This window comes from Podarcis tiliguerta (genome assembly GCF_965153285.1).
Source record: "Podarcis tiliguerta genome assembly, chromosome: 5".
Lineage (NCBI taxonomy): Eukaryota > Metazoa > Chordata > Lepidosauria > Squamata > Lacertidae > Podarcis > Podarcis tiliguerta.
Window position 1 is genome coordinate 56400479 of NC_139538.1, and position 15741 is coordinate 56416219.

At 46.1% G+C, this 15741-nt stretch overlaps 2 protein-coding genes across 5 annotated transcripts in view; both read left to right on the forward strand.

Annotated features, from left to right (window-relative positions):
- The first annotated feature begins 1900 nt into the window (after positions 1–1900).
- FOXI2 (forkhead box I2) lies at positions 1901–7604 on the forward strand. Its single transcript, XM_083439750.1, has 2 exons — positions 1901–2619; positions 6042–7604. The coding sequence occupies exons 1-2, from the start codon at positions 2055–2057 to the stop codon at positions 6581–6583; spliced, it is 1107 nt and encodes a 368-aa protein (XP_083295876.1). The 5' UTR covers positions 1901–2054; the 3' UTR covers positions 6584–7604.
- A 2752-nt stretch (positions 7605–10356) lies between these two features.
- Positions 10357–15741, forward strand: part of PTPRE (protein tyrosine phosphatase receptor type E) — a 167669-nt gene continuing 162284 nt past the window's right edge. For all 4 annotated transcript variants that reach the window (XM_083439637.1, XM_083439643.1, XM_083439644.1 and 1 more), the window contains exon 1: positions 10357–10793. The gene's annotated coding sequence lies outside the window, so the exon portion shown is untranslated. The remainder of the gene's footprint in view (positions 10794–15741) is intronic.

Genomic DNA, 15741 nt, shown 5'->3' on the forward strand with positions numbered 1-15741 from the left:
ATCTAACTTAGAGGTTATCAAAGCATAGACAACAGAAGTTAGGTTATACCTGTCCAGATAGCCTGAAGCTGATGGAAGCTCCGTGCCACTGAGACCATCCTGGGTTGGGCCTCAAGCAACAGCCGTGGATCCAGGAGTTCCACCAATTTGTGTACCTGCTCCTTCAGAGGGAGTGAAATATACTCAGAGTCGCAAAGTGATTTCATGCTCTTTATTCAGCTCATAGTGGTGAGGAGGAATGAATGAATGTCCCCTCAAAGTATCTGCTTTATATACAGTGGTGCCTTGCAAGACGAAATTAATTCGTTCCGCGAGTTCTTTCGTTGAGCGAGTTTTTTCGTCTTGCGAAGCACCACTGCAGTTAAACACTAACAACGGCGGGGAGGGGCGGGGAGAAGCAGGGCAGCTGCCGCAGCCGGTAACTCAGACTCACCCGCGCCTTGTGGCCACTGCGCGACGCGGCTGCTGGAGGGCGGTGGGGCTCAGGAGCGCGACTCCGGCTGCAACGCTGGCTGCTGGCGGCAGCGGCTCTCTCAGAGGAGCGCGCGAGGGTGGTGGGCAGCGGCGCGAGGCAGCCGGAAGGTCGGAGGGAGCCGGAGGAGTCGTCAGCCGGAAGGTGGGAGGGAGCCGGAGGAGCGGGGAAGCGAGCTTGCGTGCGTGCAGTGACCGTCGCCATGACAGGAGAGGCAGGGCTGTTTCGTCTAGCGAAGCAAGCCCTTTGGAAAATCCGTCTTGCGAATCACCTCAGAAAATGAAAAACCCTTTCGTCTAGCGAGTTTTTCGTCTTCCGAGGCATTCGTCTTGCGGGGTACCACTGTACATTATTTACACAATGGACTGCACATGATTGGCTAATTCTGGAATTCTCCTGTAAGCCAATCAGGTTGTGGATTCACTCCTATCTGGAGCATGATTGGGTGGTTCCTGCCAACCAATCATACTGCTGCATTATTCTAGGACCAATCAGACTGCTGCATTCTGAATCCTATTGTTCTAGGACCAATCAGACTGCTGCAATTTGGATCCTATTGTTCTAGGACCAATCAGACTGCTGCAATTTGGATCCTATTGTTCTAGGACCAATCAGACTGCTGCAGTTTGGATCCTATTCAACTCAGTACATAACAGGGAGTGTAACCCCATCAAGAGCAGGCAACCTCCCATCCATCGGGCCAAGGGAACCACCCACTAACAGTGCCTCCGTCTTATCTGGATTGAGCTTCAGTTTGTTGGCTCTCATCCAGCCCATTACCCAGGCAAGACACTGGTCCAGCACTTCTACTGCCTCACCTGAAGTGTCATCAGCACTTTGCTGACAAAGCACTCCAAACCTCCACTCAGCGGTTTCATGTAGATGTTAAAGAGCATAGGGGATAAAACTGATCCCCGAGTTTTGAAGTCTCTAGGGGCCAAAAAAACCACTCCCCAAGCATCAAGCTCTGGAAAAACAGAGAAATTCTACCAATGAATACTATCCAGACTAGTTAAATGGAGCCTCCATATACAGTGAGAGTATACCATTGAATAACAGGGTGCTGGGACAAACACAGCAGGGAAATGCCACCACCTTCCTGCGTATGAGGGCAAACTTGAGGATTAAAGGAGGAGGGGAATTGCATTGTCGCAGCCAACCTCTAGCAGAGAGATCTGTCAACTCCCTTCTAATGTGGACCGATGTTGCCGTTCCTTGGATTCTCGGAAGGAGGGAGGCTGAGCTGAAGGGGCGGACGGGATGTTAGGAGGACAATCGATGCCAGAGAGGAGTGTGGGGGGGAAGGGGCTGCAGTTTGGGGACGGGGCAGTGTGGAGCGTGGCGCCGCTCGGCTGGAGGAGGGGAAGGGAGGGAGGGAGGGGGAGGTCGCGGGCCGGTGGGGGCGTCGGGCAGTAGTAGATCTGCGCCTTGGACGGGCAGGGTGGTGTGCGCACTCTGGACTGGTAGAGAGTGGGCGGCGCTGCCCCGCTCCCTTCGCCGTCCCCTGGCTCTCGGGCCATGGCTCCTGCGCCTCCGCTGGCGGGAGCGTCTCGGGCGAGCCGTCGGTGCGAGGCTGCCTAGGATGAACGCTCTGGAGGGGCAGCAGCCCCCCAGCGCCCACGACCTGCTGGACGTGGCCGCCGTCTACTGCGACAACCTGAGCCTCTTCCCGCCCCCTCAGAGACCCCCGGGGGCCCACCCCGCCGGCTACAGCCTGGGGGAAGCGGGAGGCGGCAGCCCGTACCTGTGGCTCAACGGCTCGGCCGTGCCGTCCAGCCCTTACCTGGCCGCCGGGCCCAATGGAGCCGCCGCCGCCGCCTCCTTCCTGCCCTCGGCCTACGGCGCAGCCGGCGCCCGGCAGCTGCTGGGCGCGCCGTCGGCGGGGCCCGAGCTCAGCTGGCTGTCTCTGGCTGGCCAGCAAGACTTCTTCAAGCTGGTGCGCCCGCCCTACTCCTACTCGGCGCTCATCGCCATGGCCATCCAGAGCGCGCCCGACAAGAAGCTCACCTTGAGCCAGATCTACCAGTACGTGGCCGGCAACTTCCCCTTCTACAAGAGGAGCAAAGCCGGCTGGCAGAACTCCATCCGACACAACCTCTCGCTCAACGACTGCTTCAAGAAGGTGCCCAGGAACGAGGACGACCCAGGTAAGGGCTGCCATCCCTCGCAGGACCCACCGCTTCTCTCGCCCGGTTATTCCGCAGAGAACCGTGGCTATTTGGTTCCTTATTTCCTTGATACTCCGCCTTTTCCTCCAAGGAGCTCAAGGCGGCGTACATGGTTCTCCTTTAATCCCCACAGCAACCCTGCGAGGTGCTTCGGCTGAGAGGCGCTGACTGGCCCCAGGTCGCCCAGTGGGTGGATTCGAACCAGGGTCTCCCAAGTCCTAGTCTGACCTAGTCATCTTCAGGATTGCTGGCCGCGGGTTAGTCGCCGTGTGAGTCACAGGCAGGATGTGCGTGACTCCAGCGCGGGGAAATGTGGGTTGTCTCCCCAGCCTTTCGAAGCAAGTTTCTAAGAAATTGGGAGGAGGGGTTCCTACATTTTTGTTTGAGTGTGGAATCAGAGGGTGACAGTAACTCTAGAAGTGGCGGTGTGAAATGTTAGGAGGCACGTTCAAGACGAATAAGATCGCCCATAATGACAAATTTCACAGCACAAGCCACAGCAAGTGTATTTAAAAGAAACGTCCGCCGAGTTCAGTAGAACTTGCTCCTGAGCCAACTCGCGTGCTGCAGGTACCGCCACGCAAGTTGGCTCAGGAGTTACTATCAAGTCCATTGGACTTGTCCCGGGAAGGCGTGTTTAGCATAGCAGCCTTCCGCACTCTGTGCTGTTGTCAGTCAGATCGATTAAGGACCTGTCCTTCCCCAAATTTTCATGCGAAGGTTTTGTTTTTGTAGCACTTTAAATACATGTTTAAAATATCCTGCCCTATTCACAAACAGGGCAGTTTAAAAGGTTCCCCCTGCCTTTTACACGTGCAGAGCAGGACTCTAAAAATGATTGGACATTACAGGGTTAAGGACATTATATTCTGGATTAATTAATACAGAGCACAGAGTATAATATATTTAAAGTTGTTTAAACCGTCCTTCATCAGCGCTCAGTTTGCATTAGTCTATGCTGAACAAGTGTCTCCTGGTGGCTCTTTACTCATAGTCATTGTTTGAATCTAAAACCACCTGTTCACCCTGGCTTATCACAAATCAATCTCCTTCCTCTTCTTTTAGATGGTATGCCTGTGAACAGGACCTATTTTTTTATTTGGTTGTTTGTTTTTAACATCTAACAATTTCAGTTACTTTATAAGTACTACTACTAATAATAATCTTTACATTTCTTGATAAGTTTTCATTGAAGGGGGCAGGGTTATATGTGTGTGTGTGTATACCCCCCCCCCAAACATTTATTGGTTTAGTCATTTCCTTTAGGGGATGCATGGAGACAACCCAAGGGAGAGGAGCCTATTGTTCCATCTGTGCATTGCTCTAAAACATGCTGTTGCATGGATGAATGTAGCAGTGGGAAAGATCCAGCTCCCATTGAAGCCAATGGCCACATTCTTGCTAAGCATAGTGGAGCAGGGCTGCACCCAACTTGTTTGCAGCCACCTTCACATCCAAACGTCATTCCACCCAGTTTCTCCAAATCCACTCCCACTCTGATTTGCCCCATTGCTGAGATGATAGTAGTGGCTTAATTATCATGTCCCCTTGATTTGACTAATGGAAATCAAAGGCTACTGCTTTCAAACCGGGTGTTTTACCCAGTGTTTTAGTGATCAGCAGACTAAAAGTAGTTGCTCTTCACATGAGTCTGAAAGCACCTATGAGGCTCTCTGTCTTTATTTGTGTGCATGAGGTGTGTATTTGTTTGGTAAAGGAAGTGGGAAGGGAACATCTTTGAAGGCAAGAGTACACTTTTAGCCAATGAAACTTTTGCATTTCTCCAGACGTGGGAAAAGTCATAAGCATTTTTACAGCGAAATCCTATGCCTGTTTACATGAAGTAAGCCCCTATGGCTGTTTACACAAAGTAAGCATCATAAGTGGGTCTTATTTCCAGATAAGTGTGCAGAGGGTTGAAACTACAGGTGGATCTTCTAAGGGTAGGTTAACATCAAACTGTACTGTTGGTGTAAAGTGTGCAGTCACAGAAGCATGTATGGTGGTTGTCATGTAGTAGCTGAAGCTGCAACCCTATGCACACTTGCCTGGGGGTAGGGGGGAGTCCCATTAAACATAACAGGAGTAAACATGCATGGCATTGCACTTAAAGAAACTGATCTGTGAATCAAGACATCCTTAGCTCAAATCTTGCCTCTGCCATGAACTCACTAGGTAGCCTTCGACAAGCCGCTCTTAGTTTCGGTCTAAAAGTGCTATACAGGAGACAATATTGCTTGCCCTACATGACTATTTTAAAGATTGCAACTAGATAATGCCTATGACGCATTCTGAACCTTTGAAACCACTGTACAAAGGATCATTTGTTATCGTAATTATTATTATCATGCAAAGAAAAGACTGCTACCATGAACACATCAGATGTGCTTTGTCCCATTAGCAATATTGCTTTGAAATGATTATCTAATAGATCATTATCCATATGACATATGCCTCAATGCATATGGTGTCTGAAGGTGCTTATTGAGGATGACATGGTCTGGTAACGTCATATTAAGTGTGTGACCTGAAATGTCCCAATTAAGATCAAGGCACCTAGAAATATCAATGGCTTGTTTTAGCAGAATCATCTTACAGCACAATCCTCTGCATACCTACTTAGAAGGAACTTGGTAGTTCAGGAGAACTTGTTCCCTGGGAACTGTGAGCATGACTGCAGTCTTAGATACTGTTGCCAGCATTGAGGAAAGTTTTAATTCACTTTGAACCATTATAATAGGAAAGAATAATCAAACTAATCCAGTTAAACATTGGAATAAAAGATGGGTATTGTATTATTTAATAATGTCTATAATGAACAGCCATCTCCACAGGGGACAATATTTATGTATTTATTTATTCTAATTTATAATATATTATTATTATTATTATTATTATTATTATTATTATTATTATTGGAAATAAAGTCCCACAGATTGCAGTATGAGTTACTTCCATATTTGTGTACAGTGCCAGACTATTATTTCCAAACCACACATTCCAGGTTGATATCCCTGAGGCCCACCATTTTCTTTCTCTAAAGTAAATCTGTTGACTCAACTGAACTGTGTTGAAAGACAATTGGTAATTTAGGAAGAACAGCTTTACAACCATCACACTTACCATATTGGGTTATAGCCAACTAAGACATACTCAGAGTAGAACCAGTGAACTCAATAGACCTAAGTCAAGTATTACAAGGTGGGGAGAGGAGAGCTTCTGTCAGCATATTTAAAATACTGGAGAGTCATGCAGGAACATGAATTTGCATTCACCTGATGACGGCTGCTTGCTTTACTGCTTCTGTTTTGACCCATTGGCCTGGGCTGTCCAGAAATGTCTCACTTTCAAAATGTTCTTTGCCTGCCTGTTTAATTCACATGTGTTTGGTTGGTTCATAGGTAAAGGCAATTATTGGACCTTGGATCCTAACTGTGAGAAGATGTTTGATAATGGCAACTTCAGGCGGAAGAGGAAAAGGCGATCTGACCTAGCGAATGGGCCTGGAGTCCCTAACAAAGTGGAAGACAAAAGCAAGAGCTGTCTTGCCCAACAAGCCCCCGACTTGGGCTCTGCTGAACTGCCCTGCTCTCCAAGTCCTATGAACCACTGCAAATCCTCCAGCCTGAATTCCAGCCGTTGTTTGTCTACGTTCGTCTCCACCATGAATGCTGTGGCCCATGGCAGAAATGGCTTCCCCAGGCAGCTTTCCGGGGGGTTGGGGGGCGAACTCACATCTGAGAGGCAGAATGGGCCTGGGCTGAGCTCTTGCTCCGCCTCCAACAGCAGCCCAGTTTCAGGATTCGAACTCAGTCCTCAGTCCCACTCCAAGATGAATTACTATGCAAGCGCAGGTGGACAGTCAAACTGGTTCGGCACCCCTGTCCTGGGCACCTTCAGTGTGAACAATCTGATTTATAGCAGAGAAGGGACAGAAGTTTAGAATGATGGTCAAATAGCCTTTGTTTGAAGTAAACACCATAAGCAGCCTTTTTTTGGGGGGGGGGTGCCTAGTCAGATAGTCTTCAGAATTTTCAGTCCTGGAGCCCACATTTAGCCCCGAGATGCAACCTGAGGCCTACTTTTAAACTGTATTAATTCTGTCATTTCTTCCCTCTCCCTCTCATTTTTTCCTTGCCTCTCTTCCCTTCTGTATCTCTCTTTTTAAAACACAAACAAACAAAACAGAACGAAATGTGGGCGGTACTGCTTCTACAGCTCAATTTAGACCAGAGATCAACAACTCAGTTGTGCATTGTGATGCAACCAAGTGGCACTAGTAAGAGTGACTCTTTAGTTGAGGCTAAATGGGGTGCAAGAAGATCGACCCACAAGATACAATTCACTGTACTTTGCACATGCCACATGGGCTTTAATCAGCTTACACAGGGAAACATCCTAGTGGATTGATTCTGCCACCTGTCAGTTAGAAGCAGGAGTTGCCATTTGTTTGTGGTTTTTCCCACCTCCTGTACCAAATTAGGACAGTGTGTTTCTGTGCCTAACAGCAGCAGCTTTACAAATTAAACAACAAAATGATGATAAAATGTACTTCTAGCCAGGTGGTACAAACCAGAATACACCCTCCACCCCACTTTTTTACAATGTAATCCTTAGCATGTTTGCTTGAAAGCAAGTCCCATTGGCTTTACTTGCTTTCAAGGAACTGTGCTAACATCCATGGTTTTCAGTTAAGGATCCTTCTCTACTCTCGTGTAGTAGCTTTGTTTACAATCTTGATACTATGCATCGTGGCCTTAGATCCTTGATTCTAACAAATGCACTAATCCACAGCATAGGGCTATTTTGGAATGTGTATATAATAGTTGTGTTTGGTAGAATTAAATCAGTTTTAACTGTATTTTGAAAAACATCAGTCTTCCTTTAGAGTTTTCTAATTAAGTGTACCCTGCTGCCATGTTACTGATCTATGCAATTAACAAAATAAAATGCTGCCTCTTAAATTGCCTCACACCCTAACTCAGCACACAAGTGTTGTTGTTTATGTTTTATTTAAGTTTCAGGGATTAAGTTGAAGCTGGGCTCCTCACTGGAGCCTCAGCAGTGTCAGGGTTCTGTCTTGGAATCTGCCAAGTAACAACAAAAGGGCTGTCACATAGATGATTGAGCAAACTTGTCTTTTGCTGCTGCAGAGGGGTAGGATCCAAAGAAGTGGGTTCAAGTTACAAGTAAAAAGAAGGATGAGACTCTGAAAGTGGTAGATTCTCCTTCATTAGAGGTTTTTCCAGCAAAGGGCTGTATAGCTACTTATCAAGGATTCCGTAGCAGTGAGTTTCCAGTAGGTTTTACTTCCAAGTTCTGGCAATTGCATTACCACTGAATAACCACATTCAATTCTTGTATGTCTAGGATTAGAGATAAAGATGACCAGTTCAAAAGATGTGATTTCAAGTAAGCTTTAAGCCTAAAACCTCTTGACTGAGAAATAAGCCCTAAGTGGGGATGAGCAGAGAATTTTGGGGGGGAGGGGGTGTCAAATAATTGACAAACTATCCTGGATTTCACAAGCACCAGTTTCTGTGAAACACACACACAACCCAATCTTCTTATCCTGCTCATAAGCAAATTCTGTTGAAATCTGTGGAACTTGCTGTAGATGAAATGCTAGGCATGAAATAAGTATATAACAAATATTTTGATGGCTTTTACCCATTTGCAAGCTGCAGTTTTTGGCATTTGTCAGAAGAGTTTTATTTGTGATTTAAAAAACAACCAGAAATGAAGTAAAGACTTCTTAAGTGGGTTTAAGCAAACTTTGCCCTTCAAGGAAGTTAGAATAATTTGCTTAAATGGATGTGCTTCTTTGCAGGACAGAGGGGTAAATAAATACAATATGGAGATTAATAAAAAGGTGACAGTCTTCTACAGGGATTTAGCTTGAGCAAATCAATGAAATGATATTGCTACAACAACAACTGATAGTGCCCATGTCTACCCAAAACTAAAACCCACTCAGTTAAATGGGTCTTATTCCCAGGAGTGTAAAAGGTTGCAGTCAAACAGCCTCACAGCACCTTAAAGATGAACAAATATATTAAAGCTTTTGTGGTCTTGGGTGCAGTGGAATATAATGCCTTTACAACTGAAAACTTTCCCCAAGTCCTTCAAGGGAGCCCCACTGAAGTACACAACACACCTAATGTGCATCTCAAAAGCTTTTGCTTTGTATAACCTGTGCTACAGTTACAGCCATCAACATCATCGTTGCCCAACATGGACAGCAGTTTAATAATATCTTCTGAAAGCAGAAGTCCCTTAAAAGATATGATCTTGCAGGGAGAGCCCATGCATGTTACTTAGAAGTAAACCTCACTGAGTTAAATGTTGTTTCCTTCAAAACAAGTGTCAAGGATGGTAGCCAAGTAAATGTGCAAGTGTAAGCGAACTTACTCAGAAGTAAATCTTACTAGTCACAATGAGACTTAATAGCAATAGTGCCTACAACTGCAGCTTTACGGGCTTCCGAGATGTGTTTCCTCAGGTACAGTATTGAATTCCACTTCAATAAGATTTTACTCCCCTGTAAGCATATAGGAGATTTACGCCTTAATTTGTTGCCCACACACTTGAAATTTGTTATCAGATCCACTGATACAGTACATTATTGCTATTATTAAACATCCCCATTCTCTAGAAAGCGCAAAGCCTATTCCATTCATTTAAAGGGAATTTCGGTTCACTTCCAACTCTCAGTTGGTGAAGCCCCTGATTTTTCACTGCGCTTTCCTTCGGGTAACGCGATCAGGGTCCGACGGCAAAGCAGAGGGCCCTGAAATAGCGATATTACTTCGAAGAAAGTGAACAAATCTCGCCGATCTCACTGGGCTCCACTCCCCAAAACAAGCGCTAAGGATCCCTTTCATCCGCTCGAGAGAGTTACAAGCGTCTCCCGGGCATCGCAATTCACGGCCATCGGCACAGCAAAGGGGGGACGAACCCGCTTGTTTACGCGCCGGCAGCTCTGCGGCTCCTGTTTTTTCACACTATGCGACCAGGGGGCAGGTTCGCGTGTCCAGCACCCAAATAAATCCCCGCCGGTCGGCAAGTTTGTAAATAAAAACTCTTTTCTTTGGACAAACACAAAAGATCATCTTTGTGTCCGCCCAGGGAGCTGGGACAATAATTTATAGGAAGAATTTTGGGGATTTAATCGAGCGTCCAAAATTAATCCGCATCCCCGCTGAGGAGCCCTTTAATTGCTCGCTTCCTGAATGCTAACCTCTTTTGTGGGAGAGAAATGTAGAGAACAAGCTCTTGGCCGTCCAAGTGGCGAAACCGCATCGGAGGTGGGGCCCTTCAAAGTCGGTCTCACGCAAAGAAGCGCTCTGTCGCGAAAGGAGGACGAGGAGAATTGGCAGCGAGGGGGCAGGGAGGTGTCCCCTGCCTGCCTTGCGCCCCCTTCCTTGGGCGATCCACGGAAAGCCAATGTTTCCAAGTAAATGGATGTGTTGATCCTAAGCACGGCGCGATCCTGACCCTGTCTGCTCAGAAGTACACCCCGAGGAGGTGCATGGGACGTAATTCACCGTGTAGAATAAGACAGCAGCCTTATTCAGCCCTTCTGAGTGCTATTTAGCTACAACCCTTACAAGCCAACAAGAGCAGCCATGGCTTCTCTGTCCCAGAATCCTCAGAATCCTTTGTGGCGTTTTGGTTGGCTGTAATAAAGTTATTGCTCAACTGGGTTGTTGCCATTTCCCCCCGTATAGGCCAACATGGCTGCCTTTGCGCCTTAGTCAGTGCGCATCGTAGGAAAGAAGGCTGCCTTTCTTTCACTGAGTACTTATTCCCCGCATTTATTCCTGTGGCATTTCTACCGGGCAAAGCAGACCGAGCATTGGAGCAACACCGGCCTATTGAATCAAAAGTAAATTCAAGCTTTTAAAATGGGACTTGCTGCGTCCCGTTGGTTTGAAGCGGACTTTTGGAAATGCGCTCACTTCAGGTCTTGCTTTTTAAAGCCACAAAGGCGGCGTGAATGATCCTTTTGAAGTGGAGGGCTGGCTAGGGTGGGATCCCCGTCGATTTTAAGGCAGCTACCTCGGCTTAATAGACGGCGATTGGTCTTAGAAGGAAGCCGTCTGGACTCTGGAGCGAAGCAAGGAGTTAAGGCGCGTTCAGCCGGCACCGAGGTGATTCTAGATTCTTTTTTGATAACTTACGGAGAGCTTCCTAAGCCTCCTTGTTTACTCGGAAACAAGTTATGCCGAGTTCAAATCCAATCCTAAGTCATGTCTACTCAAGTCAGAAGTACGTTCTACTGAGTTGAAAGGGACTTATTTCCTCCGTAGAGTCTGAATTAGACACTTAGCTTTTTAATTGCAAGTCACCCTAGTAATGCGTTTTGAGATAGAAAAATATTATTAATGTGTCTGAGATGGAAAAATATAAACAAATGAAATTCTGTTTTGTTTGTGGTGTGTTAGGAATTGGGCGGTTTAGGTTCTGGAATTTAGACTGCAATGCTATCACGCTTTCCCCCAAAAGCAGTCCCGTTGATCTCGATTATATTTGCGACCAGACATTTATACGACTGCACTGCCTACCACGGTCGCTGTTTCCAAACTTACATGTTCGGGTGCAAAGAAATCCGCCTACCCTCCTATTTTCCGCTTTCAAGACTGGGCCTTCTCGCTCCCTCGGTCGCCTGTCACTTCCATAACCGTGGCTCGCAACAATGGCCCTAATTAAGGCAGGGCTGGGGAGAGAGAGAAAAGGGGCGGGGGGGGGGAACAAGAGTTCAGGTTAAGGCTGTTCTTTTGATGATGGCGCCTGGCCGGGAAGGCGGCTGACTTGGCGAGCGAAGGAGCCGGGCGCTCTCTTGACATCGCGCAATGCTAAACCCCTTTACTCGGAAGTAAGGCCCGCGGATGTCTGTGCGACCGACTTCCCTGACAGCGTAAATATAGAACTGCAGTCTAGGTAGTTGTGCCACATGTTGGCGCGTCGCTTGAAGTGGAATTTTTAAAGGACGGGTTTGTTTGCTTTTTATTTTTTAAAGATTTCTTGCATAATCTGTTCAAGTGACCTGGACGCGTCGAGTTTCTAAAAATATCTTCTGTTTTGTAACACCTTCGTTGAAGGGGGGGGGGGGCTTCAATACACAAGCCTTTTCTGTGCCACTGAATTCCACCTGGGATGTTATGCGTTAGGATGCCAAGAGGAAAATGCCTGAACTCCACTTTTTCACATTGCTGGAGTACATCAAGCTCTAGCAATATAAAGGCCGGACACCAGTATAGTAGTAGTAGTAAACAAGCCTCATTTAATTCAGTGGTGCTTGGTTCTGAGTAGAGATCTGCAGTACACTGCAATGTACATTTACCTAGACTCCCATTTAAATCTATGGGATATATACAGCAATTTCCTGGATGCCTATTCATGGAAGCAAGTTCCATTGGGGCTCTCAGGATTTAGGATTACAGCTTTCTTTTGGAGTAAACGTGTATACATTTGGAGTGTGCCTAAGTTGCGCGTGTTTGTTGTCTTGGGCTCGCTGTTTGCATTCTTTAATATTCTAAGTGTGAAATGTATATTTTCGGTTATATTTATATGTATATTTTCGGCTTTTCGGTTACCGTGTGTGTTGCTGTTGCTACGATGGTACATGGGGATAAAGGCTTTGCAAGAAAACTTAAGGCATGCTTTTGCAAAGGCTTCTATGAACACAGGCTTGGCGGGCCGCGCTGTGCGGCAGTCGGGCTATAGGCAGCATTTCTTCCTTTCCTTTTGTTTTAGAAGAGGGAGACAAAACATTTATCCTGAAATCAAAGGAAGTCAATAAAGCGAAACACCTCCTAATTGATTCCCACTGGCCCGCGTTGTCCTCGTCAGCAGGCCGGGGGAAAGCGAAATGGACAAGGAGGCCGCAAACAAGTCCGCCGCTGCCTGCGCAGAGACAATGGGCCCTGCCGGAGAGAGAGGACTCCTCCTGTGACAGGAGCGGGACCCGCTGACCCCGGACCCGGAGCCGCATTCTCGCCCTCGCGGAGGTGCCTCGGAGCCAAAGGCAAGCTCGAAGGTGGGGGCGGGAAGTCCCGAGGGACAGACAAGGACAGCGAGAGGGATTATTTCCTGATCAAGGCATGATTGAAACGACACACATGCATCCCTTGAGTTGTAGGGGCTGGCATTATTATTATTATTATTATTATTGCACCCTATACCCGGTTCACAGAATAAAATCAAGATATAAAAAACACAAAATACATAATAAAAACAAAAACAACCCAATAGCCCCCCCCAGCACATTTTGAAAGGGCATAGGGTGCTTCCACATAGCTGTTCATTGGGGGGGGGGGAATCGCGGATCCTTATGTGTGATGATTTTTCACAGCATCGCCATGACGTTTCTGGGGGCCATGCACCCCCATTTTAACCTGGATTCACCATCTCTGGAAAAAGCTGGTTACTTTTTGTTGCACCGACCCATTTGTAATATATGAATTTCCTGCGTGCAGCATTAAGCCGCCTGCCCCCCCCCCATAACTTTTAAAACACCTTCCTTTGCCACCCCACAGGAACTATAAAGTTCCCCCCTCACAGAGTTACAATTCCCTGCAACCTTGGCAAACCACAGCTCCCTGGAAATGTGGTGTGTGTGCTTGAAATATGCTTTAACTTGATGGTGGGTAAAGGTAAAGGGTACACAACCTTAAAATACAAAAGATGGCAGGTGTGGCTTAGTGGCTAGATGTGGGAGAGGCCTGACATCAGTTCTTCACTCTGCCATGAAGCTTGCTGAGGAACCCCAAGAGGCTCACACGTCTTATCAGCCTAACCTACCTCACCATGGGGGAGGGGGAGGGGAGATGTACGCTGCCTTTCAGTTCCTTGGAGAAAAGGTAAAATAGAAATGTGATAAAGAATAATGAAATCAAACACTGTGAAGCCTTTCCTAAATTAATAGTAGTTCTCTGGACTGGTTCACTAAGTGGATCTCCTCTCTGCCTGTCATATTCAGCTGAAGTTACTTCTGTGTCTCTTATGGGGTGGTGGCAAGAACAAATGTTGAGTATAGCAGTCCTCCAGGAAATACATTGTGTGCATTGTGTTATATAATTTTCATTGATGAACTATTGGGCATGGAGTGTGTTGAGAGAGTGTGCTCCATTGCTTTGAGGGACAAGGTCAAATTCTTTGCAGGGTTGCCAAATTACAAGAACACTGCTATGAATCTTGCTGGCGTGCTTGCTGCCAAACCCCATAGTGCTGACGTCAAGAGGCTCATAAGTGCCAATGTTGTGCTCAGAAGTAAAAGCTGGGCCCAACTATCTGAGAAACAGAAAACGTCTGTCATTACAGCCATTAAAAATTTGCCACCATTCATTGAGTGGGACCCAGAAGAAGAAAATGACGATGACGCATAGGGTGGAGCTTGGACCTGAGGCACAAAAGCAGAAGTACTTTAAGGGTATTTACAAGGATGTGACAAAGTATTACCTGCCCAAAGACGAAGGAGAAGTAGAGGAAGTTCTGGACATAAAAAGCAAGGTGTTTTAATATAGTTTGGGCAATTTAAGTATAGAAACTGAGTGCATTCTACCCATATATATAATTTGTGTTCCTGACATAACCTGTTAAGTGCTTTTTTAAAACACATGTTTTTAATGTGTGTAGTTTTCCATCTATTTTTCCAAGTGTTCATTATCAGCTTTTCATATGCACAATCGGCCAGCCGCCTGCCCTCCACCTGCACACTAAAAAGAAGACTGAATTCAGTTCTGGTATTGAAAACCAGACCTCTTAGGGATGATCACTGATTCCTTTTATTTGGCTTTTAATATGTTGCTGCCTCTTTTAATTCTTGTGTTTGTTTATTTTATTTTATTTATTTACAATTTTATTTTTATTTAAATTGTCTTTTAAGTAAACCCCAGGCATGTTGTTTTAAAAATAAGTTTGTGTGATATGTAGGTTGGTCCTCATTCAATTCAATTTCAGTAGGTGAGAGATCAGCCTGACCTGCCAGAGCTATTATGTACCAGTGATGGTGTTGGGTCACAGTGCTATAACCTTTTGCCAAGGACACCATGCCAGTCTGCCTGCAGTGGCTCATAGGACTTGATTACAAATCAAATTGACACTAAGCAGGCATTACAATTGGTGGTGGGGAGTAGGAATGTGCATGCTGGTTCTGCTCCATGCTGCAATAGTTGCATTCATTTTCCAGGGTTCTGAAATGTCTCTATATAGACAAAAGTCTCCCCACTTGGGACGAGTCACCTTCCATTCAAAGTGCATCCATACCACAGTTTGCACATTATATTTGAGATTTCTCATGACATAAAAGCCACTCCTGGAAAATTTAATGGAATGCAATTGAATATAGCTCAGGTTTAGCACTCATTTCCATGTTATTTGATTACGGGGGGGGGGGGGGGAATCTGTTTGTTAACTTGGAAAATTATGGGGTTTTTGCATGGCACTTTCCCTGCCCTTTTCAAAGGTTCACATCACAGCTGCTCATATGATGAATCACAAGGCAGCATACCAGGATGCACTGCTCTCCTTAGCCCATTTCAAGGTTCCCACTTTTTAAAAAAGTTGGCCTGACTAGAAAGTCTGCTGTTATTTTGGCATAGAAAGCCATGGAGAAAGGTAAAGTCCAGAAAATTGGCCGAATGTAGAGGGTAAGCATGGAGGAGAGATGAATCATGCGGGGACCGCTTGTGCATACAGGGTGTGCAGAACCAACATCTCTGTTGGCATCTGTTCACATTCATGGATAGTTGTTGTTTGAATGACATTTACTGCAACATGGCGCTATAGCAGTTGAGATGTGACGGGCAGGAGCTAAACTAACACATTAAACCCCACATATGGATGCAGCCAAAGTTAAAGATACGTCGACCATGGGAGAAAGGGCTAAGCAGTGCATCATCACTGCCTCCCACGTGTTTAAACTGCCTTAATTGTCACACCTGCATAAGGCTATTGGGGCGATAAATTCAAGGATGTTTAATTAACTTAGGTAGCAAATCAGTTTGCACGAATGTAGAATAGCAGTTAGGAATTCTGGAGAAGAAGGAAATGGGTTGCTTATTGTGGATGAGAAAACTGAGATAAGACACGTTTGCA